The sequence below is a fragment of the Melospiza melodia genome, chromosome 2, assembly GCF_035770615.1.
Source record: "Melospiza melodia melodia isolate bMelMel2 chromosome 2, bMelMel2.pri, whole genome shotgun sequence".
Classification (NCBI taxonomy): Eukaryota; Metazoa; Chordata; class Aves; order Passeriformes; family Passerellidae; genus Melospiza; species Melospiza melodia.
Genome location: NC_086195.1, coordinates 64,268,475 through 64,292,670, shown reverse-complemented (window position 1 = coordinate 64,292,670; position 24,196 = coordinate 64,268,475). Strand labels below are relative to the sequence as shown.

General features: G+C 42.9%; 1 protein-coding gene across 13 annotated transcripts in view; it reads right to left on the bottom strand.

Moving 5' to 3' along the window:
* Nucleotides 1-23,892, bottom strand: part of LOC134414263 (rap1 GTPase-activating protein 1-like) — a 43,977-nt gene extending 20,085 nt beyond the window's left edge. For 3 of the 13 annotated variants that reach the window (XM_063148561.1, XM_063148563.1, XM_063148567.1), the window contains exons 1-13: nt 23,610-23,697; nt 22,045-22,118; nt 15,417-15,510; nt 14,932-14,967; nt 9,714-9,761; nt 8,560-8,598; nt 8,249-8,440; nt 3,269-3,372; nt 1,766-1,844; nt 1,427-1,480; nt 1,253-1,336; nt 774-874; nt 8-137 (exon numbers count right to left, since the gene is read on the bottom strand). In XM_063148561.1, coding sequence (XP_063004631.1) covers nt 8-137; nt 774-874; nt 1,253-1,336; nt 1,427-1,480; nt 1,766-1,844; nt 3,269-3,372; nt 8,249-8,440; nt 8,560-8,598; nt 9,714-9,761; nt 14,932-14,967; nt 15,417-15,510; nt 22,045-22,118 — 1,035 coding nt within the window. In that variant the 5' untranslated portion in view covers nt 23,610-23,697. Of the gene's footprint in view, nt 1-7; nt 138-773; nt 875-1,252; nt 1,337-1,426; nt 1,481-1,765; nt 1,845-3,268; nt 3,373-8,248; nt 8,441-8,559; nt 8,599-9,713; nt 9,762-14,931; nt 14,968-15,416; nt 15,511-20,418; nt 20,565-22,044; nt 22,119-23,609; nt 23,729-23,753 lie in introns of those variants that run through there. The other 10 variants (XM_063148565.1, XM_063148573.1, XM_063148571.1 and 7 more) reach the window with 8 other exon arrangements.
* Nucleotides 23,893-24,196: the final 304 nt, after the last annotated feature.

The following is a 24,196-nucleotide window of genomic DNA, read 5'->3' as shown; positions in this document are numbered from 1 at the left end:
CTGATACCTGCTGAGAATCTCCCTCTGTGAAGGGCAGCTTTGTGGACACGTGAAACATTATCTCCTTCCCCCGGAAATTTGTATAGACTGACTCGGTGCCTGTTTGACCTCTGGTAACATCCAAGCCTCCCCGGAACCTGAGCAAATCCACACCACGCCACAGGTCAGGCAGTGCAGGAATGAGAGAGCAGAGAGAAGACAGACAGCATCAGTAACAGTACTACATCAGGACTATCAAAGGCGATTTTTAGGAAAGCAATGATAATGAGGCACCAAATCTTCCCCAAACCAATGCAATGACTGAAGCTGCACCATGTTTGTGCTGGTGAACATGCCAGCTTGTTAAAAGCCATGAAGTTAAACCAGTGATCCTCAAAGTAGCTACCTTCTTTGGCATTCCTCTGAGAAACACACTCTGTATGTTAGAACTACAGAAGGGATGTGATGCCTCAGAGAAAGAGCCTGAAACAATACTGCCCCATACCACTATGAAACAAACTGGTATTTGCCCTGCCAAGTAAAATTATTCTTTGCTAATGCTGCGGGTCAGATTGAGATATCAGGAGACCTTTAAATCAAAATACCAGCAGAGACCTAAGCTCCAACTAGTTCCCAGACATTATGCTGACAAAAGCATCTGGGGCTTCTTCACCTGCACTGGGATTCAGAAGACACAGCACTTCTCTGGAAGCTGGGCTGTAACAGGGTCACAGCCTCTGAACACATGACGTTCCCTAACTTAATCTGGCCTTCCAGCTGCTCTGTGTACGCACCCACGGAAATCCTGCAGCTGAATCTTGTCACCAAGGAAATCCAGGAACTCCAGGAAACCCTGACTCTCTACTGTGTTACTGAAGACTTCTTCTTCAGTAGTCTACAGAAGGAAAGCAGAAGTAGTAAGAAGCACAAGGAGTACAAAGAACAGACAGTAATTTCTATAGACAGTTCAACCAACAAACATCTCTGCTTGAATACATTTCTGATCTGAGCCCCCCACGGTGCTGGGATCCTGTGCCTCAGCCCCAAGCTGCCATGAGGGTTAGAGCTAGAATTCAGAGATTCACAAAGCCTATACTGCCAGAGACACTGCAGGTGGAAGAGGCATGCCAAGGGAACCATGGCACTGCACAAACACTGCTGCCTCCATGCCATTGCTTCTGGACAGAGCAGACCTTGTTATTACATCCTTTAAGCTAGGAAAACTGACTCTCTTCATTTTGCCCCAAGTACCATGGGATCTGAGGGGTCTTACCTGTCCAGGTTTTTGGTAGATGACCCCAAATTTGAAGTTATTGCTTATGACGTGTTCATCAAATGCAACAATAAGCTGTGAAGCCTGAAGTAATGAAAACAGAAATTGTCACCTGGATGTCATTAGCCAGACCTTGATGGAAAAGTGATATACAGACATAACAGAACACTGTACCTTGGGATAGAGGACAGGAAAGAAGCGTTCAACATTCACATCCTCACACAGTAGCTGTTGAGTGAGAGAGGCAGGGAAACAAAAGTGTGATTATCATGTGCCCTGGCTTGTTGCAGGCATGACAGTGTAGGAACTGTATATAATTATCTGACAGGAGTCCCTTGAGGCAAAAATTCTGAGGTAAAATTAGAAGAGAAAGAAAAGAAGGCAAAATGGAAGGGTAAGAGGGAACTATATAACAGTTCTACTGGTGAATAGTAGAAAAAGAGGGAAATGGAAGGAGGTGAAAATAACTTTAAGAATGAGGCCTTAAGAAAAATAGGCAAGCATCAATCTCACCTTTGCCATCTGAACAGCATTGGGAAACTCATTCAGACAGGAAATGGGAATAAGATCATGTTTGGTGCCAGTACGAGTCCTGACATAGAACAAAAAAGGCATTAGAGACTGATGGCTGAAGGGAGACACAAGCAACACTGGATCTTTAAAGAAAGAGTAGCCATTCCTCCAGAGTATTGTTAAAGCAGTTAATTCCAGAGGCTTAATTTTAATTGTGGTGCATAGAATCACTGGAAAAGCAAGGTATTTTCACTTCTTACTACCCATCACTTGTTGTGGTGACCAGAGGAAGACAAAACAGGATTCCTTGGTGTCTTTCCTCCTTTGCACTCCTGTTTGCCTTGAAGAAGTATTCTGCTTCCCCCCTCAAAGTTTTCTTTCACAGAAATCTAAATGTCAAAATACAATTCTTGGACACAGAATAGTAAGGGATTCCCATTATCAGTGAGGGCTTGAAAGATTGCTAAAAGGTCTGTTAGAAACAGCCTAGGAAAGCAGATCTATGCAAAGTAAAGGAGGTAGAAACTTGTGTAGCATTGTTCCAGAAAGCCGACAGAGGGAAGCTGCCTTCCTCTTTGTGTACTTAAGGAGAAATATCTTTCTAAGGAAGAAGAAATACTGGGCTGTCAAAAGCCTCTTCAAAGCATTATAAACAAGCTATTAAGCAAAAAGTATTGCATAGAATAAAATATCTTAATAGAGGAATAACTACCCTTTTGTTCTTCCCTGGTCTCTTCCACATAGGAAGAAAAACATTCCCAGGCACAGCTCACAAACAGGCTGTCTCTTTATTCCCAGATTACTGCTGGCAGTCTGAAGCATTCTCTGCAGACACTGGAGAAAACCCGCCAGTGATTTTCTTGTAGCTGATTCCTATGCAATCATTTTTGCCCCTCAGTCCTGGACAAATCCTTGTCAGTAGCAACTGTATATCACCTGGCTCCAGTATCATTGCCTACAGGGAGTGCATCCAGCCCATCGTGCGGTAAAAAAGCTTCTCTCCAGTGGCCTCTCACCTACACAAGATCCTTCTCTGTTCTTCTTGTAGCTCATCCAGCAGCTCTCTCTAGGTAATGTCTCTCTTCATAACCCTCTCTAAGGGTTATGGCTTCATAGACTGCCCTGGGAATCTAGGGGATGTTCTAGCTCACCTTCAAGGGAGCCTTAGTCTCAAGTACAAAGCCTGGGCTAGGCTGTCCTCCATTAGGGAATCCAAATTCTCCTAGAGAGTACTCACATGTCTCTAAGTAGACAGAATAAACAGAAAAACTTTCTATTTGAGGGAACAGCAGGTATTTTCCACACAGGTACTAGAAAGATGCACCTGTAAGCATCACATCATCTTCTTTAAGGAAACTGCTGAGAGCAACTCAAGAGCAGAAGGCAAGAAAAAAAAACGCTCAAAGGTTTTTTTGCAGTTTCTTTTCTCTCCAGAAGAAAGACATGAAATTCCCACCCACATCTATGCAGAGGGAGTGCAAGTCCAATAACAGGCACTGTTACCTCAGCAACAGGCGGAGATTTTCCTGTTTCTCGATCTGTTCATACTTCACAGAAAGTACTAGGTAGCCCAAGGACATGTCACTGGAGTAAAAGTTCTGGTGCTCCTGCAAATAGGAAACCAAAATGCATTATCCCCAACACACTTCCTGGAGAAGCTTTCCAAGTTGTTTTTTTTGCACACAACCTGGCACTCAAGTTTGGCTACTTTTTAATTCAACTAGGAGTAGCATGCTTCCAGATGTGTGTGTGTTGTCTTCCAGCCCACTTGAACATCAGTGCATGAGCATATCAGTCAAAGTGCATCCAGTCAGTTCAGTTCCTCCTCACCTGTCCAACATCACAAGGGCTCCTGAGAAGGAATAGTATTACAACATTCTGCAACAAGTTTTGAAGAAATTGAGTTTCTTGTAAATAAAATTGTATCTTTCATGAACTTTCCCTGCACCCATTCAGGTTCTGCTTGACTAAGCAGTGTCTACCAGACATTCAATTGGATGTGGTCATGGAAATTCTCTATCTAAAGAGCAATGGCACGATTATGGTGAATGGCTGAACTCCAAGAGTGCTCACATGTCAGGAAGGATACAGTCAGTAAGCAAAGAGGTTTTGCAGATGAAGACTGGTCTCAGCAGTGCCACTAACACTGCCAGAGCTTTAGTGGAGCGTGCCTGAAACAGTCATGCAGTCAAACAATGAAACATACTGCAAACATTTTCACAGTCTCTATTTGTAAGTGGCTGTGGCCATACATTTCTCCTGGGTACACAACCATGTTCCAGTGGCCTAGGTATAGCAATGTATATTTTGTATATTGCTATATCATACATATTACTATATGATCTCTAACCTCAAGAGGTTAAAGCCTTTTGACACAGGATGTGAATGAAAATAACATTAAGGTGAAATTGTGCAGAAATGCCTTGATCACTCCCATCATCCTAGTGGAAAAGCATCCTCATGCATGACACTGAAGTGGGACAGCAAGTTGTATTCAGTTGTACAGTCAAAACTTGCATGATTTGGAATATGTTCTGTGAAAGGAATAATCCAGGCACAATAAATTAGTGAAGAACTCAGTGGGAGCAAAGTGTAATCTGATAAAAAAATGGTTGCTAGTCTGCCAGTTCCTTCCTCAGTCTTTTGCCTAGAATATATAGAATATATACATGCCTAGGAGTATGCCTAGGAGGTCTGCTCTGGCTCTGACGGATTAAAACTTCTCTCAAAACACTGGTAAGATTGTCTTTCACTGTCTAAAAGTAAAATTCATAGTTTGTATGACGTTTTTGTATAAGTCAGAGTTCTGACTCACTGTCAGAAATAAAGATATATCTAGTGAAATACTCTGATATCTGTGTGGACCCATCCAACTTGAAGCTAACAGACATAAACCAATGCTATCTTTGAAACAAAAAACAGGAATAAGTAAGACTACAGTCACTACTCTAAACCAAAATGTGACAATGTAGCTATCTAACTTTTTAAAGTATTAAAGATGTCATTGTCTTCACCTCCTCTTTGAGACAGAAAACACCCAACACCCAGAACTGCCCTGATATTGGGCAAAAGGTTCCATGGCTGATCAAACAAGGCAATCTGAAAAAGGTAAGGTCTAAGAGCAGCCAAGAGGCAAACAGAATAATATGGCCTCTAGCTGCACTGTTCAAATCACAGAAGTCCAGTGTGATCAGTCACACTGGTCAGTGACAGCACATGGGAAAAAAAGCTAAAATCAAAGGAAGCCACACAGGACAGTTAATTTCTCCTGACCATGAGTTTCAGGATACTAATGGATTCTTGGGATGTGAACAAGAATCAGGTGCAGTAAGTCACTGTGACCAAGGGCAGAAAGACAGAGTAGCTGAGGAACAAACAGACTCAAGGAGCAAAGCAAGACCATGTTCCATGGTCAGTTGGAAGTCTAGAATCCAAATCCTTAAACCAAAGAAGTCAAATGCCGGGCTGGATGGCCAAGACAGCCTGTTAAGGAAAAAGAGGGCATAATGCCAACAAAAATCAGAACCAGAAATTAAGATGCCTTTTGATGAGACTTCTAAGCCAGACGCCAGCAGGTCTGATACAGGGGATCTCAATTGCTTTGGAGACTGGGCCATCAGCTCTGCAGCTGACATAGCCAGGCAGAGCTGCACAAATGGGTGCAGTCCTCACAGGGAAATGGGTACCAGAATTAGTGGAGATGTTAAAACAACTGAATTTGGCTATGTAGCTTGGTCCTGAACCAGGATCTGAAGTTTAAACTGAGATCTGAGCAATCGTATGTATGACTAAACCTATAATTTACTCCTTATGATTTTCTTTCTCTGTAAAAACACATAGGCAACATACATCAGACTCATATTCCTTCAGTGGACAGCAGCCTGTACTGTTAGCTGTCCTGAAGTTCAAGATGAACCATCAAAAGGCTTTGCAGTTGATACTGAAGATTGCAAGTCAGTGATGACAAGATACCCTGGAGCTACGATGATCTATGTATTAAGTACAAATTTGTTCAGCCACAGAAGCAGTTTCTGTAACATTTAATATAGTCTGAAAAGTAGTTCTGGATTTCAAATAGATCTCTCTAAAAGCACTTAAGTATCTTCCACGGGCCAAGGGAAAAGACTAACAGAAAACACAAGGAATGCTGACAGTTTGCCTAAGAAGCTCTAAAGCTACTAAGACATGTGCCATCTGCAGCAACTTTAACCAGCACAAAGAAAGGACAGCATAAAGGAGAAATACATGATTACATATGAATGCATAGCAAGAAAGCTCCTCCCTCAGCACTGAGAGCTTCAAGTGCTTGAGAAACTGGACCCTAAGTTTATTTGACTGACAGTTACAATGCACACGTTTATTAAATCCTTCCTGGCTTCAGGCTATTTCTCTTTATTACAGCCTTGAAAAACAACATAGACATCAAATTATTCCCGCAGTATAAGACATAAGATTTTACAGCCTTTATCCTAAAGGCTAAATAAATCTTACTGTGTCATTGTCATATAAAATACAGATCATGAGGCAAGGAAAAGGAACTGAATGTTCTAGCACTTCTTTTGATCGTTGTTTTATAGGGTCTGCTGTAAGATACTCTGTAAAAAGTATCACAGAATTGTTCACATTTGAGCAATCTACATACACACATCCACAACACAGACATGCACATTAAGTTTGTAGTACCACACAATACTTTGATCTCCTGTCTTGCTTAAAGGATATTACCTAAACCACTGGCTATGCCTCTCCCATCATGTGATGCTTTCAGACTCTTCTTCAGCTAAGAACTGTTTGCTGTTATTCAAGCATGAAAGAGACCTTTCCTGACATTGTTGAAATAACCTTCCCATGTTACCAACAAGAAAAAGATCCAACACAGCATCAAAATCACTGCTAACTTTGCACTGAAGAAATACTCTTCTAGTGGAAAAGCTCTGAGCTCTCTCCTTAACTAGGTTTTTAAACCATGGGGGAAGTTTTCTAGCCATGGGTAGAGTTTTCAGTAACACAAGACTCCTGTTCACCTTGATCTTTTCTGACACTGGCTTGCTCAAAAACTTGCATGTTTAACTGGACATGGACACACATTCGTGTCAGCTAAGGCAAAGAATAAAACACTGGACACCAGAAAAGGAAGAATATAGGAGAGAGTTTTTCTGTAGTACAGAGGCGCTAACGGTTGGGCACTTTGCAAATGCAAAGCTCCACAACAGAGGAAGTTCTGGATCTCACTTGGAAGGAACAATGATGAGGTGGCCTTGCTTGAGCAGGAGTATGGACAAGATAAGCCCCAGAGGCCCCTTCCAACCTCAACTGTTTTGTGATATCAGATCAGCAGTGAATCGTACAATTGGACTGCAAAACCATATCCAAATTTGCCTTTTGTCCTATCTGGCTCTGGAAGCCTTCAAGCACAACCCTAAATTTACCATGACAGAAAAATAATTACAGTTGGCATACTGAAAGCTTCCAGAAGGTTACAGGATAAATGTCCATTAACAGATTGCACAGCAGATCTGTTAGTCTTGAGGGGAAGCCTCCAGGAAGGCTTCCTTTTTTTCCCTAATTATTTATAAATCATATTAATAATCTTCCACTGTTTTGGAACAAGATTCACTACAGAAGATCACTCTGACAAGAGTAACTACTGCAGAACAGGTCCCCAGCATTGTGCAAAGCAGCACCTATTCCTGGTTTTGAACTTATTCTTCAGTTGCTAAGGGAGATCACTGAATAAGATGCAGTGTGAGCATACTTGTCAAGCTTTCTTATCTCCTGATGCCATGAACCAAATCTCAAAAAACATCATGTGTTTTTCTCACTTGTTCTTTATGGCTAATATCATCCTGAGATTCAGTCTGGTAATCAGCCAATTCCCTAAACAGGCCCACCCAGATGGACCTTAATGGCTGGCCAGCAAACATTCACTTTATGAGGCCTTGCTCTGTTTCCCTATGTGTCAAACTGGAATTTTTAAATTCATGGAACATTTAGCACCAAACTCACATTAACAACTATAAAACACATGGTGTGGTTTCATCACATACATTTTGTAATGACCATATACTGAGGGAAATGGACTGTTCTGCTTCCTACTGAGGAGCTTGCACTGTCAGTGCTGAAGTCCCCTAAAAAAATAATGCCATTTCCACTTCCAGTACTATTACACTTTTGTCCACTTGTTATCCCAAGGTTGGTATCTGTATAGGAGCCTCAAAAGACCTTCTTAACTAAATAAAAGCATTTCCCATGCAAATCTTTCTATTAATGCACAGGACGATGCACATTTCACAAGGGGACACAACCAATTGAAACACTACAGACCGTATCTTAGTATGTACCTCATTTACATCAGCTCAAGGCATCATAAGGAACTGAAATGCAGCAGCAGTGCAGACATTTTTAAGTCCACCAAAAAAAGCCCGAGAAACATTTCAGCCTGGTGGCTGGATGGGCAAAGAAGGCTCTGAAGGTCACCCTTACCTTTCCCAGAAAATGTTTGCGGTACAGCTTGGCTGTAGGGTCACTTTCCAGTTTCACTTTACCGCTCCAGGAAAAGGGTACATCAGACAGAGTTGGACTCAAGCTGGAGAGGTTGTGGCTGGTCCCTTCAATCCAGTAACCCCCAAACTGGGGTAGGATAATGAGAGGATATGGCCACCCTTTCTGTAATACCTATTCAGAAGGACAGAAAGCATTAAAACTGACAGGTCTGTAAGCTGGAAAGCTAATAAGCTGAAAAAACAATGAAATCCAAGGACAAACAGAGAGAGGAGAGAGCAGTACTAACTCACCTCATGGATGCTGGGATAAGGAATATACTCCTCTTCTGTCTGAAATCAGAACAGGTCATTAGCAAAAACATGTGACATCTTTAAAGGTGTTATGCTCTCATGACTGTGCAAACTGTGCTCTCAGCTTCTATTCTGCCCTGGGTCATCCTTAGAGTTTTACTTCAGGACTTAAGGTTAGACTCCATTTCCAAGGTCTCAGTATTATAATAAAGAACTCTGTGAACAATAAACTTAGGAGCCAGATTCTACCCACCCTCCTCCTCCAAACTACAGGGAATACAGGCATGCAAAATGAGGAAGTAGCCAACCTATAGGCAAATTTGATGTGGTTAGGAGTGACAGCCTCTCTCCTTTCATTCCACACAGTGTTAGACAGCCTCTGTCCTTCTGCTGACAAGGATGACAGTAGGAATGGCAGAAAAAGTGCTGTTATTTACAGTGAGATTGAGGCTGTGTCATCTCCATGGCTGCTCTGTGGTATTCATCAGAGCAAGGCCGAGGTGTGACTCAGAGAACAGAAGCAGTATCTGAGCCAATTTATGCCGGTTGGATGCCCCCTCCATCACCACAAAGAGCACTGACTATCTCTGTCAGAGTAAAGCTGTATCAATTCTCGATGTGGCTATTTTATAGGTCATCCCAAGATAAAAGTCAAGGTCAGGTTTGATTTTAAGGTTAATAGGCCTGAGCTGAGACTGAAGAAGTGGAGTTTAATCCTCAACTTGAGGATTTAAAGATAGGAATCTGTTCTTACTGTCTTAATACTGGCAAAACAGATAAACTTTCTAGTAGCATCTCTGAGTCATCAAGCAGATTACTGAAATAAATACTATGTGGTTTCATAAATATTATTACAGCTCTTAAACTGAATAAATTTAAGAAATCACTTAGTCAAAACTAACACTTTTAATAACAATAAACTCTTATTGGAGCCACTTCAATTGGAAAAAGGAAAAGTTAATTCTATTTCAGCTACATACTTTCATTCTCTTGTGGAGCAACTAGGAAAAAAAAGAAGAGAAAAAAGGCAAGCATGTGTTTTTGGGATGTTTGCAGACTCCCTGTTCATTCCAGTATGAAAGTACACTGCAAGCCAGGTCAGTAATTATCTGCCATTCTCAGCAATTTAGGAGGCAACAACAACTTGGCCTGACCTTGAGAGGAGCTGGAAGGGAACATCTTTGTTCATCCAGACGACTCCCCTGGAAACATAAAGTCACAGACAGTGAATCCTGTATCTCAGCATGTCTGTTTCACTTACCCTCTGTGTCCTTCTCCATATCCTCAATATGCATATTTTATCCCTCTATAAAATCTGCCAATTTAAGCAACTTTGGAAGATTGGAATAAAAAAGAAAAGTAAAGCTAGAACTTGGCCAGTCCCCTAATCTGGCATTAAAACTGAAAAACTATCCCCAAGCTTACACCTCTTAAAAGCAGACAACTGGCAGATATTACAAACAACCTCCCAAACTCATTTTCTTACTTGATTCTGTAATCTGTTCTAGCTACCTTCCTTCCTATCCTAAGCAACAAAAAGAAAAAATGGAATGACTATGAGGTGGGTTGAAAAAACAGGGCAAAAGGCTGCCTAGTTTCCCCTCAATCAGGAGCTGACATCCAGACTTGAATCTCCTCCTTAAGGGTATTCTACCCTCTGCCTCCTCACCACGGCAAAGTAGCTCACTTCTACCACACCTCTGCAGCAGAAGCACAGAGGAATAGGACAATCTCAGTGAGGAGAGTCCCAACACAGACTGAGCAGAGGCCCAGACCAGAAGATATGAGGGTCAACAGGCCATAGTCCAAGTGGGCATCACAGACAGAAGCAGAATTTGCATCATCAGATAGGAAGGTGAGGACCAGAATTTAAAATGCAGGTTTCTCTTACACACACTACCTGAGCATTCAACTACTGTCACCTAAATCTTGTAACTCCCATGCTGGAACACGATGCTGAGACTACATTTTTATATACCATCAGTTACTGGCATGGCTAATCAGAGATTCCAGACAGGATAAGCAGCTCTTGACTTTGTTGTGAAAATAAGCAGGATTGGGTTTCTAACAGCCATGCCTGTGCACATATTCTACAGTGGAACTAGCTTGTCAACCAGATTCTGGTAGAAATAGGTAAATCTCAGAGGAGCTCTACAGTGGAGACTTAGGAGACTCAGGAACAGAAGTTTTGGGCAATGCTCCAGCTGTACAGGGTGCAAAACCTGCTAGCATAGTACCACTAAGACTGAGCAACAGCAACCTTACTACTGAGGATTCATAATAATCAGGATGCTCTCTGCAGGAGCAACAAAAGGAAAAATAAAGGAAAGAAAAAAACCCAACACATCTACTTCACATAAAAACAAGGTTTTAGGAAAATGAGAAAGTTTATTAAAAGAACCTAAGAAGGAGCCATAAAAAAACTTAAACATTCATGAAATCATGAGGAGCCAGACCTTGAGTACGCAACAAATGCTTAACACCTTTAAAATACTCTTAGAAACATCAGAAGTAAAACAGCATGGCCACACTCCAGGGTAAGGGAGACTAGTAGTAGATGTATGAGATCATTCTTCAGAAGTCTGAAGTTGAGTTCAATCACAAAAAGTAGCAGTAAAAACAAATTTTAATTGGTTAAATATAGAAACACAGTAAAGTGAGCGAGGAACGATGAGCAGGTAACAAAAAACCTAATTATTTTCCTTAGCTCTACTAGGAGAAAGAAGCTTCACATGTTGTCTACAAGGTGACACAAGATCAAACTACAAAAGCTGAGTTTAAAGACCTTCCCCCAAAAAATTGTTTTCCTTTTGTATTTTCAACAATGGAGACTAAACAAATACCAGTCTGGAAACGTTCTTCATAGGAAACTTTTAGAATATGCTTTGAATTGTGATGTCAGTACACAGCATTGACAAGATGAATAACCAATTACCAGGATGTGGTGAGTTGTGAAATTAAGATGGAACACAGGTTGACAAGTGACCTTTATCTTTTGCAGAAGTAGTTAGTAACCATTTTGCATTTAGGGAAGTTGTAAAGGTGAAAAAGTTGAGTTCATGGAATGTAAGTGCTAAAAAGTGTTTTGTTGATGTGGTCTCGAGTTTCACTTATCAACCTACTGAGCTGAGGTTCACAAGGAAGACCAGGTTCTGAAACAGGGATTTGGAAAAGAGACAGAAAGTCTTGTCACTACCAGAAAGTCCTGGGCACTGTCGAAACAGGGCTGAGGCATGATGGACACACAGGTACAAAACAGCCACAGACTTCCGCAACAAAGTGGGGGAAGTACTGGGATAGAAATGGAGATTGGGAAACGGCAATCTTCTAATATTTCTCTCTCCTTCCTTGGCATTTTTGGTAGATCTGATAACTGCAAGAATTTTTCAGTTTCAAAGGAGGTCCTGGTAGGAGACCAGTATCTCAGCAAGCCTGAGGGAAAACTTTCTGGGTTGCTGTAAAGGAGCTCTGTACCAGAGCCTCTACAGAGAGCAAAGGAATGTACCAGCACATTCCAAGACTCTGCACTGTTAAGGAAGCTCCTGGTAGCCTGGAAGCTGAAGACAAGTTTAAATTCTACCAGCCTCTCCTCTAGAGCAAAGCTTAAGGTAAGAATAATGCAACCCTGGGCTGTACAGTCCAAAGCTTTACTTTAAAGGGTAACCAGGACCACAAGAAATGTGCAGCCTAAGTTGCTGAAGTGTCAAAGCATGGGCTGAACAACTGCTTGATGATCACTGTCATTCCTCAAAAGGGAGAGGAATAAACTGCAGCAGTCTCAGCCACCCCTTGAGACATCCTTCTGGCTTGAGCTGCTTTGGCTTGCAGCACTGCCATTTTCTCTGGGTAGCCAACTGGACACAGCATCACTCTGGGAATCTCATATCAGCCTGAGAATCTCATATTCCCAAGGTCTTGCACAGGGTAAACACCTGGCCTGAGCAGGATGAAAGAATGAATGACAGAGAAAAAGGTGCCCAGGCCCAGAGTCAGGTCTAACGTGGCATAACAACACTAAAATTATACACATATTTTATGGGGAAAGAGCAGTGCCTTGAGGAGACTAGTTCAAAGCAGACAACTGGGATACAAAAGGGGACACAGGGAAAAACCCATGAAAGTACTTTTGAGAAAATAAAACCGAATATGCAGAAATTGTAAGAATGCAGAACAGAGGGAGTGAACAAAAGCAGTCAAGTGAAGGAGACTGGCTATGCAAACAAACGAAGACCTGAAATATCTGAGCTTATTGGATGAAATAAAATTTCCTTGTTTGTCAAGTGCCTGCACTGCAAAGCAATCAAGGATCAACATGTTACTAAATGTCCTTTAAGAGAGTATATACAGTGACTTCACTAGATCTGGAAGCACAGAACAAAGTGGCCAGTCGTCCATTTATTTCCAAGAAACTATTAATAAAATTGAAGAGAAAAAGAAAAAAAAAAAGAAAACGAGAAAGGAAAAAAAAATGGTAAACTTCTTTCCCAGATCTTGGGATTTGTTTCAGTGTAAAAAGAGAGTACAACTTTACCTGTTAATTTATCACACAGAATGTGAAATGGCTATCCTAATTTTCAGTCCAACAATTATATTCCAATCCAATGGTAAAGTATTGAATAATCAATGCTATCCTGAGGCTTTTTTGTTGTTATTTTACAGAAGAAATGTTCAAGTCTCCTGCTTTGGTTTTCACTCACTTTGATTGCTAAGGAAAATCCCAGATTTTGTTTACAAGAATGATTCAACAGAAGTAAAGGACAGTCACAGTCAAATGGAAGGAAAGGGAAAGCAAAAACAAACAAAAAAGAATAAAGAATTAGTAAAAATCTAAACAAAGATAATAAAAAGTATTAGAATTTTCTCTTCTTTTGAAAAACACTTAACTTTCAAAAAAATCTGTTCTACTGAAACAGCAGTTATTGATCCTCCTAGTGCATCTTCGGTGACAAAACAAGATTAAATTTAAAAAAAAAAGCTATAAAGTCTTGATAGTGGGCAGCTAAGAAAACATCATAGATGCAAAATTAGGCAGTCTGCATGCCTTGGAGATTCCCATCAGCTCCCTGCTATCTCTCTAACTAAAGAGGTGCAAATCCAGTCAGACTTTCCATATGGTAAACTGAAATACTGACAATCTTAAACACCAGTCTTCCACTGAGGGACACCTGGTAGGGACTCATCCTTATCCATATTTCAAAAGCCTGGGAGGACTGTCACAGCCTTTGAACATGTGCTTGAATTGACGCAGCACTGCTTGCTCAAGCTTACTCTCCTGCAGTTAAATGAGCCAGGCACACTTACACAGCTTGCTACTCTAAAGCACGGAGAACACATCCCAAACACAATTTGGATGTCAGTGCAGTGGTTGCAAGGTCTGTGTCTGCCTGCACAGAATACATGGATGCATGAATACATGGCAGATACACCTTCAGCCCTCCCTCCCACCCTCCTCTCCAGTCTGCCAAAAAGTACTTAAGCCTCATAACTCTAAATTCAGCATTTTGCTGCTACCATCCATCTCCTCACCTTTGTAGTCTCACTAAATTCTGACATTTTCCTCATATTTATAATTTGATCACTCAAATTCCAGAAAAGAAGTTAATTTGTTTTGGTAAGTTTAATTCCTGTACATAATAAAAGGCAGGAGTTAGGTGTCATGTTATGTGTTATGTTAGGTCAAGGTTAACCACAGCACTTTAAAGAAGGTGCACCACTCAGGGAAAATACTGGTAACCTACAAGGATGCTCTGAGAACACATAATCTGAAAAACATGAAGACTTCATTGCTAGGTATTTAACACATATAACATATTACTATGTCTTTATCTGATACAGTAAAAGGGGGGAAAAACCAACTCTGCCCTGTTTTAAGTTTGTAACAAAATATATGCAGCCAAATGCATGTATTTCTGTGTAAGAATTAAGCCAGAGTCCCTCCTTCTTGCACAAGTTAAAGACAGGACCTACAGTAGTTATTTATTAAACTGTCTGACCTTGCTAAATGCAGTTAGGTTAACATCCCATTAATCACCTGTCATTATATCTGCTACCCAGCAGAACAGAGTTTCCTGAAGAAGATGCCAGAGATAACTTACTGCAACTTTGATTTTCTCTCAGAATCACACTTCTGCAAAGAACAGACAGGATTATAATAACCTGTGTCTATTGCTTCCATCATGCTGACATGGAAAAATGAACACAGAAAAATGCTTTTGAAATCCCATTGAAGAGTAAGCCTAGAAGCCCTAAACATTCTGTAAGCCCACAATAAAGGATATTGTGAGTGAAGCAACAGGACAAATAGTAGCTGATTATTTGTTTGCTACCAAAAATTAAGAGATCCCAAAGTCTGACAGAATTACTTCTCCTTACCTGCATTTTTTCAATCATCTCAAACAAGTCCACAGTCTGTGAAAAGGAAAAGACAACAGAGAAAAACAATTTGACATTTGCAGAAGCTAACATTATCTTCTGTGGTAACCCAGATATTGAAGGAGCCAACAGCTCCTTCCATATTTTGGCAAAGAAACTATTTGCTTGCTGAAGACCTGATGGAATTGTTCTTCCTTAATTGGTAGCATGGACAATATAACTGGCCAAATTGTCTTCTGCTTGTGTTGCAAAAGCTTGACCTGAAACCTGGTCAGTCAGGTATCCGGGATTTCTCTGTTTCAATGGGTCAGATTGACTTGAGATAGAACGGCATAAGAACTGGTCAAATTAGCAAGTTTAGGATTCTCACAGAGGGAGGCAACTACAGCTGTAAGACATACATGCACACAAGCTTGATTTCAACTCCTCTGCACACATAACTCAAAGCATACACCAACCCTGAGCCAAACATGGACTGCTTTTACCTTGTTGGGGACAGCAGGAGTGAGGACACATGGAAAGCCTTCAGTGGGAGAGTCTATAACATCACTAAAACCCTGCACCGCCTCCTCAGACCTCCTGCAACAGACAGAGGTGGAAGAGAAAAAAAATAAATTAAAAAAATTAACTCTTAACGGAATTCAAGATGTCAGTGCTTGCCTGCAGTGCCTCCTTTGCCCTCTGCATACTACTCCTCTCCCCAGGCCATTTCTTGCCTATCAGGAAGCTGTCACTACCTACGAGAATCCCTGAGGTAGCTGAACTTACCACTTGCCACTTTCAAACACTCTGGATGTAACAGCAAAAATCTTCTGGCTTCTGACTGCTCTGTCTCTGCTCACATAACAATATTTTCCTCACAACTGTCATGGAAGTGCTGAATGATTTTTCTTTGCCAAGTTCCTCTTCCATCATGGATTTGGAGCAGAATTAAGACACGTGTCATAAGAAGCTTTGTAATCAGATCTCAAAACAGAACTGCATTAAAAAGGATGAAAGTAGTTCTGAGCCATCACTGAAATCAGCACCAAAAGGACAGCCCCAGTTGCCACAGCCTGGGTATTAATCTCAAAGACAGGAGCACAACAGAGATGGCACTGGAACAGAACCGATAACACCCTGCAGAGATGCAGGCACTGTTTTGTGTTACCACTGCTGGTACAGCAGCATGGAGATTAGGTGAGCTTTTGTATGCACATCTGCTATGGAAAATATATTATTACTATGGTCCCTGCTGGAGCAGCAGTGGGTACAAACAGCAGCAGGACTTTATTTGATTTCATAGAAGAGAAAATAAAAAGCAACACAAACACTACACTGTAGTTTAGAAGACATATCTGGCATTGCCCAAGGCACTACAACCAGCCCCACAGCCAGCTGCACCTCTCCTACTGTTACTTTATAAACATTCCACACCTCTCACAGTTTTTACTAGCAGTCACAACTGGGGTTAAGTCATGGTGAAGGCCACATAGGTGGGGCTGGGAACTAAGCACAGGTTTACAGGACACAGGACTCATCCACTTTGTAATGAAATCATGAATATGATTATTAGGTGGTCACAGAATCACACAACGGTTTGTGTTGGAAGTGACCTTAAAGACCATCTAGTCCCAACCCCTCTGCCAGATGTCAGCTACTACATCAGATTGCTCAGGGCCCATCCAACCTGGCCTTGAACACTTCTAGGGGTGGGCCACCCACAGCTTCGCTGGGCAACCTGTTCCAGTGCATTGCTATCCTCTGAGTAAAGAATTTCTTCCTAATATGTAATATGAATCTCTTCTCTTTTAGTTTAAAACCATTCCCCATTGTCCTGTTACTACCTGTCCAGTAAAAAGTCACTCTCCCTTTTAAATAAGCTCCTTCTAAGTACTAGATTCTTCTTTTCTCCATGCTGAACAACCTCAGCTGTGTCAGCCTATATTTGTAGGAAAGGAGCTCCAGCCCTCAGAACATCTTTGTGGCCTCCTCTAGACCTATTCTGGGAGGTTCACATCTCTCTTGTGCTGGGGACCCCAGGGCTGGATGCAGTATACCACATGTATACTCCCAAGAGCAGAGTAGAGAGGGAAAATCACCTCTCACAACCTGCTGGCCACTCCTCTTGTGATGCAGCCCAGGGTACGTTTGGCTTTCTGGGCTGTAAGCGCACACTGCAGGCTCACGCCCAGCTCTTCCTCTACCAGAACCTCCAAGTCCTTCTCCACAGGGCTGCTCTCAATGAGTTCATCTTCCAGCCTGTGCCCATATCTGGGATTGCCCCAAACCAGGTGCAGCACATTGCACTTGGACTTGTTGAACTTCACTGAGATTCTCACAGGACCCCCACTCCTCCAGCTTGTCCGGGTCTCTCTGGATGGTTCCTTCTTCCATTGTGTCAGCCACACCCCTCAGCTCTGTGTCACCTGCAAACCTGCTGAGGGTGCACTCACTGCCACTGCCTGCATCACTGATAAAGATATCAAAGATCACCAGTCCCAAGACAGAGCCTGAGAGACACCACTCACCACTGGCCATACAACCATGATACAAGGCATACAATAATCCTACAAGGCAATCAAGAATTGCTGTCCTGTAGCTATTAGATGCATGACTGCTGCTGCTTCCATGCTAGGAGAGTGGTCACGCAGACCCGTGCTTTGAAAGCAGTGGCTACATTCCCTCTTGTATAGAGGTACCACTTATTTCTGTAATCTTGAAACTACTCTGTCACAAGCTCCAAGAATCCTAATGCTCACCAGTTCTCGGACAATTCAGAATTCATTTTTGTGGCCCAATGGCATAATGTAACTTGCATATAGGCTCATCCACACATAATGCTTCCATCCCACAATTTTCTCCTGAAATTCATATGAGAGAGATCTGTATAATGCATCCAGAAATTAATGCCATAAAATGTCTGCGAGGGAAGACGTAGGAGTTAGTCTTGACAACCTCAAACAAATATTGAAATAGTTTGATGGCAAATGTATTTTAAATTAATATTAATACTATACTAATACATGCTTTATTTATCATCCTCTTCATTTACTTGAAGAATGTTTGGGATGAGCAAAATTTATGTCCAAGGCAGTACATGAAACATTTTCCCTGTCTCTTAAAAATCTGAAGATTCTTTTCTGTGAGCCCTAAAAAGGCAACAAGTTCAAGTTGATAAATTCTCTTTTTCAGAAAGAAGTGTAACAATAGAACCTTTCATGTAACTGGATGTCCTGGGGCCTTGTTTCATGTTAGTGTTTTCTTTGGCATGTCACTGAGGTGAATGCTGAATCATTCAGAGGAGTTAAATACACATCTGCATCATGGAAATCCTACATGGTCAGTGTGGCCAGTCCTGCCCCTGTCCTCTAACCATAAATTGATCTCAACACTCTGGACTGACTGGAAAACTTCAGGCAGAAACTGTTCTTAACCATTGAATCCTAGCACAGTTCTATTGACCAAATGAGTCCAGTAAATGCCAAAATCACCAGCCTTACTGTAGATTCAGGGATGTTCACAATTCTGTAATTATCCCAAATTAGGAATATGCCACAGGCCTTTGAAAATCCAAGAGAATGCCTTAGATTTTACATTATCTTTTATAAAATATCACAAAAATTTGGTGCTATTATAATTATCACTTTGAAGTCCACATTCAATTTCTGGAACTTTGAACTTTTGGAATGAAAAGCACTAGACTACTATAAAAAGGGAACATACTTCTTTTCAAATTGGAACTTCAAACTCCTTGACCACAAAAAAGAAGAACATCATCCTTCTGAAAAAGGAAAGCAATTCTGCAGATTGGGAGAGGAATATTTATGTGCAAATGTGTACTTGCTGAAGCTTTATTCTTAGGAAATGGCAATAAGGGGAAGCATAGGGCCTAGAAAATGCAGAAGGCTAGATTGGAATTTGCTAGTGACACTAACCAGTACATTAATTTCAAGCAGGCAGTCAAACTAAATCTAGGTACTGCTGATCCACTGATAAATTCCACTCTCAATTCTGAGACAGAACAAGAACTTTTGAACATCTCTAAGCCACTACAACTCTGCTCATGCCTTGTATTCTGTCTTGCAGCATCCTCTGCTATTTCAGTCATAGGATCTCTCTACCCAGCTTTCAAAATCATTGCTATCTGCTGTATCTGAGCCAGTTCAATAACCAAGTCAATGCAAGTATCTGCTCTAAAAAAACCACAAATTGGACAGAAATTCATCCACCCTTTCATAAATATATTCCAGAGCAAATGGGGATTTGTTGCACTCTGCAAAGGAAGTGCCCCAAATCCTAAGACAACTGTTTTCCTGAAAGTTCACAGGGAAGCAGGTGTATAGCTGTTGTAAACACTTCTGCTCAACTGGAAGCCTTCCAATAAGAGAAACACCACAGCGTGATTTGCAGCTATCTGTGGAACAACAGTCAGGATAATAACTGGTGTCCCAGCCTGATAAGAGTTTCTTGCAGGGAGACACTAATATGTTTTTTAAATCCCTCACTAGAATGGACAGGCTATTCAGAAGAACTGAGGGTAATGTGAGACAAGAACAGGCCTGAAATGCTCATAAGGAAAACTCTGGGCAACCACTTCTCTTGAGTAACAGCTTCTGCCCTTCACTCCCTTATTTATGCCTTCGAGAGGTGCATTTGCTTTACCACATACAATTGTCAGCTATTCGGTGGAGACAGCTGAAAGCATGACACTTATAGCCCTACTCTCAGAACACCTATACAGCTTTGAAAATTGCTTACACATGGATTCCTAGAGCTCAAGAGAAGGAATTATTGAAGCAGAACTAGGAAAAGGAAGCTACCACTAGAGATGAGAGGCAGTTTGCTCTCAGCTGGTCACAAACTTTCTGCCCAGAGACTCTGACATCCAGTAAGAAACCTCTCTCCCACCCGCGCTCCCCTCTGGCTGCCGGGCAGCTCCCGTGGGGGGCACCGCTCCCACTCGTGGGCAGCCCGTGCTCAGGACTTCGTGCACGCACAAAGAGGTGGGCAGCGTAGCGGGAGGCCCGGAGAACTCTCCCCGCCAGCTCTCCTTGCGGGCCAGGAGAAAGGAGAACTCCAGGGGGAATTTAATCTTGCCATCCAACCCGCACTCCCACCTCCTGAGAAGTCCCAACAGAAGAGGTCCCCCACTCCCGGGACGGCAGGAGAAAGCCTGCCGAGCCTCCCTCTTTCCTTCCAGGGAGAGGGGCACCGCGGCCGCCCCACAGCCCGCCTCCCTCCCGCGGCCGGAGCGGCGCCGGAGGGAGGGAGCAGCGAGGGCCGGGCCCACAGCCAGACCCGGACCTGCCTGGCTGGGCACGGCCATCGCCTTCCCCCTTCCCGGGTCTCCGCCCTTCCAGCCAACCCGCCAGGGCTCTTCCTGGTGCTCCAGCACTGCGATCCCAACGGCGGCAGCCGCTGCCCTGCCCCGTCCCCGGGCTGCCCGGGAAAGGCAGGGCCCCAGGCCCCACTGCCGTCAGCACCGGTCCCGGTGGCGGTACCTACCCTCCGCTGGCTCCGGCAGGGAAGCCCTGCTCCCGGGAAAACATGCTGGACTGCTCCGCTGAGTCAGCTCCCGGGTTCCCTCCTCGGGAGCTTGCTCTCCCCCGGCCTCGCCATGAAGAAGGGCACGGGCTCCCTGCCGGCCCCCCGCGAAGCCCCGGCTCCCGCCCCCACCCCTCCTCTTCCTCTCGGGTCGGGATTCACCGGATAGAAAGGGAAGGGACCCGCACGGCCGGGCCCGGGCCCGGCGGGCAGCGGCCCCGGAGAGCACGGAGGGGAGGAGGAGGAGGAGGAGGAGGAGGGATGGAGGACGAGGAGACAAGGGGGGATGGGGTGATGGCTTCTGCCCCTCCTACGCTGTGGCACAGCCGTTCCCCTGGAGCCCCCGCTGTGGGAGCCCATGGATGGAGCACAGCGTGCAGGAGCGGCTGCTGGGACAGCCGAGCCGGGGACGCTGCTCTCCAGGTTGTGTGAGGGTAACACAAGAACAGCGTTAGACAGGGACAGCAGAGGGGTTCCACTTATTCAACTCTGCTATAGAACAACATCACATCTTCAGGCTCTCAATGTCCGGTGAGGAAGGTGAGCATCAAAGCAGTTCTCCACAAATCTCCATTCTTTTAAAGGGAAGGCTAGGAACATACTGCATCCACTAAATCCAAATCCGTGTCATTTGGATCTGACATGCATCGAGGACCGCAGAAATCTGGCTCTGCACCCCGTATGAAATAGTTCATTGATGCAATGTGTAAACTAGGGAGGCTCAATTTTTCAGAGGTCACAAATGCCTTAACCACATGTATTTCCATTCGCTCATCAACAGATGCACTCATCAACAGATTGTCATTCCCGATTAAAAAAAAAAAAAAACAACAACTGAGCATGAGAACATGGTCTGCTATAGAAAGAATATGAATATACCTGCGTTTAAATGAGAACACAGAGTTCTTCTGGACACCTTTTTTTTTCTTTCCCTGTGCTTCTCACTTTCATTCCACAGGATAATGTCATTCTCTTTACATCAAGACCTATAAAAGCAGCAACTACAGCCTTACGCCAAATGTCAGCCTCACACTGGGTTTTTCCTAACTAATGAAGAAGATATAAGGAAACACAGAACATGAGGCAGAATTTGCCAGAGAGCTAGGAAAAGATGTAAAGGAAGAGTGCAAACAGTATGCAGACAAACCAGGCAGAAAATATGAGCTAGCAGATAGACATGAGGGAAAAAAGAAGAATGCAGAGAGCAAGGAGTTATTTCAAAGTTTTGGGGATGAATGCACCATTTTCATCCTTATGCTTCCTATAAATTCTACTCTTGAAAGACCTGGATAGAAATGATTATGGGGACTTCAAGGATCTGTGGGTGGGCAAAGAAACTGAAACGAGTAAGGAATCAAAGATAGGTGATGACTTTGAATGGACAAAGAAAGGGTCCACTTGCTGTTTTTAGTAACTTGCATGGAGCCAAGGTGACTCAATTTCCTTCTGTCTACCTTTTGTAATTCCCCAGAAGATCTGATGCTGATGCATGGGCCAATTCTTACATCCTTACTCCAACTCAAATGCCTCCTAAATGGACCCAGGGCACTGAATAGAGCAGCTGCTCTCTGCACAAGCAGGACTTACTCATTCACCTGAATCTCTGAGTAGAGATGTGACTGGACCAAGGCAAAGAGCCAAGCTTGCCATTTCTGCTGCATCTAGGAAGGAGGAAGAGACATTTTTTGCTGTTAGAGAGGGCTGCCAGCAGTAACTACTGCCCTCCCCCATCTCAGGGTCATTATCAGCAGCGCTATCAAGCCTGGCCATGGTGAAAGCAAAGCATACAGAGAGGCTCAGGTCTTTCTGCCATTCTTGTTCTTCGGCAGCTTGCCACTACAGACAAGAGCCAAGTTTGTTCACATACAAAACCACACTGAACTCAGCTTTCATATAGCTGCCTCACAGCTTTACCTAACCTTCTGTGTAACTCCAGTTGTGTACAAAGTCCTCAACATGCATAAGCAAAACAGCAAACAATTATTAAATGCCCTAATTACTGTTCTAATTAACTTCCTTTAGCAATAGCAACATGAATAAATTACATGTAAGCAAATCACAGGTCTGCTTTCTGTTCCTCAACTTACAATCAAGCCAGCGATTGTTACTATTTACCCTGCTGATACAAAAATATTCCCTATTATAAGCCTGTTGTAGTAAGTAGATTCAGCTCCTATTAATACTTGTGTTCTTATATGACTAATACAGTGTACTTACAGTCTCAGATTTTAATCCCTATATGTGTCCATACCTGCATGGATCATTATGCATTTTATAGTGATGACGTGGTTTAGTTTTTGTTCTTTCAGGTATCCTTGTAGGCACATTAATATATGTCTTACAGTAATTGCTGTCTATACCTTTTGCTATGTATTTTCCTATTTTTGTTAGCAGATTTTTTCAGTGTGTTTCATTTCACTAGCATTTTCTCTTGCTCACATAGGAGAAGTCTGTATTAGCTGTAACACAGAAACTGGTCCCTGCAATTCTGTTAATTGAGTCATTGTAAGAACATCAGCAGCTCCATGGAAGCTGCGCAGTACCACATAAACACAGCAGTATATCCTTCAAGGGTAAACTCTTCAGGGCAAAGCCTGTATTTTATGAAGTTTTACTTCAATACTACACAAACTCATAGCTGCATCCACAGACAGAAACACACATGTTCTCACATCAGCTGTTTCCACAGATCTAGGCACACAGTTTCTAAATATAGCACCGGGTGTGCACAGACAGCACCTCCCGCAGTGCACTTGGACTCCTCATTTTATGTCTAGGACTGACATAATCAGGGTGGGATTCCTTTGAGTCTGGGCAGACCCTCTCTCATGCCCCCCCATCCCTTTAGTTTGTTTCATTTCCTACACAGACATCCGCTCTCCCCACCTCCACTCTCCATTTCTCTCTCTGCAACTGCTTCTCTAGACAATGCAGAATAGCACAATGTCTCCTAAAAAGCACACACACTTTCCCTGATGAGGCTGAAACTGCCCCAAACTCTATCATTACACAACGCCACACAAGCAGCAGAGAAGATCTGGATCAACCCTCCCCCACCTATCTTTGCTCCCATTCCTTCTAGATGCAAAATATTTTTAATTGGCATTGCAAGCAAGACGAGAATAAAAGCAGCTAAGCTGTTCATCCCCTACCTGAGCAAGGATCTCTCATCCCCAGCTGGTGAGCAGATGGAGACAGGGAACCCAGCTGCTCTCCCTTCCTTGCACTATCAATTATTCACGTAGGTTGCAGTGTCCTCCCTCTCCCTCCCTCCCTTTCTCTTCCGCTGCCCCCACCTGCAGCTGAATGGAGATCGAGCAGGTCGATGCTGTCACACTTGAAACTAGAGATCATTGTCGATTGAACAGCCAGCCTGTGGAGCAGCTGTGCTCTTAAGCAGAGAAGATTTGCCCTGGCATAAGGGGACAGACTGGCACAGCTCCAGAGGTGGAAGACAGGCAGCTCTGTACATCCACATCCTGCTCCCTGCGCTTCTAATCTCAGACCTGCAGGGATGACCTTTAAAAATGAAAGCAGGTTTTTTGGTTTTGTTAGGTTTCGTTTTTTGGTGGTTTGTGGGTTTTTTTTGGTTTTGGGTTTTTTTGGGTTTTGTTTGTTTGTTTGTTTGTTTGTTTGTTTGTTTTAACCAGAGAAAAGCACATTTTCCTAGTCTTCTCAAGTATAATGACAGTTATTTAGTGACAGTGAACTGGGTCATGCCAATTCATGTGTATAGATC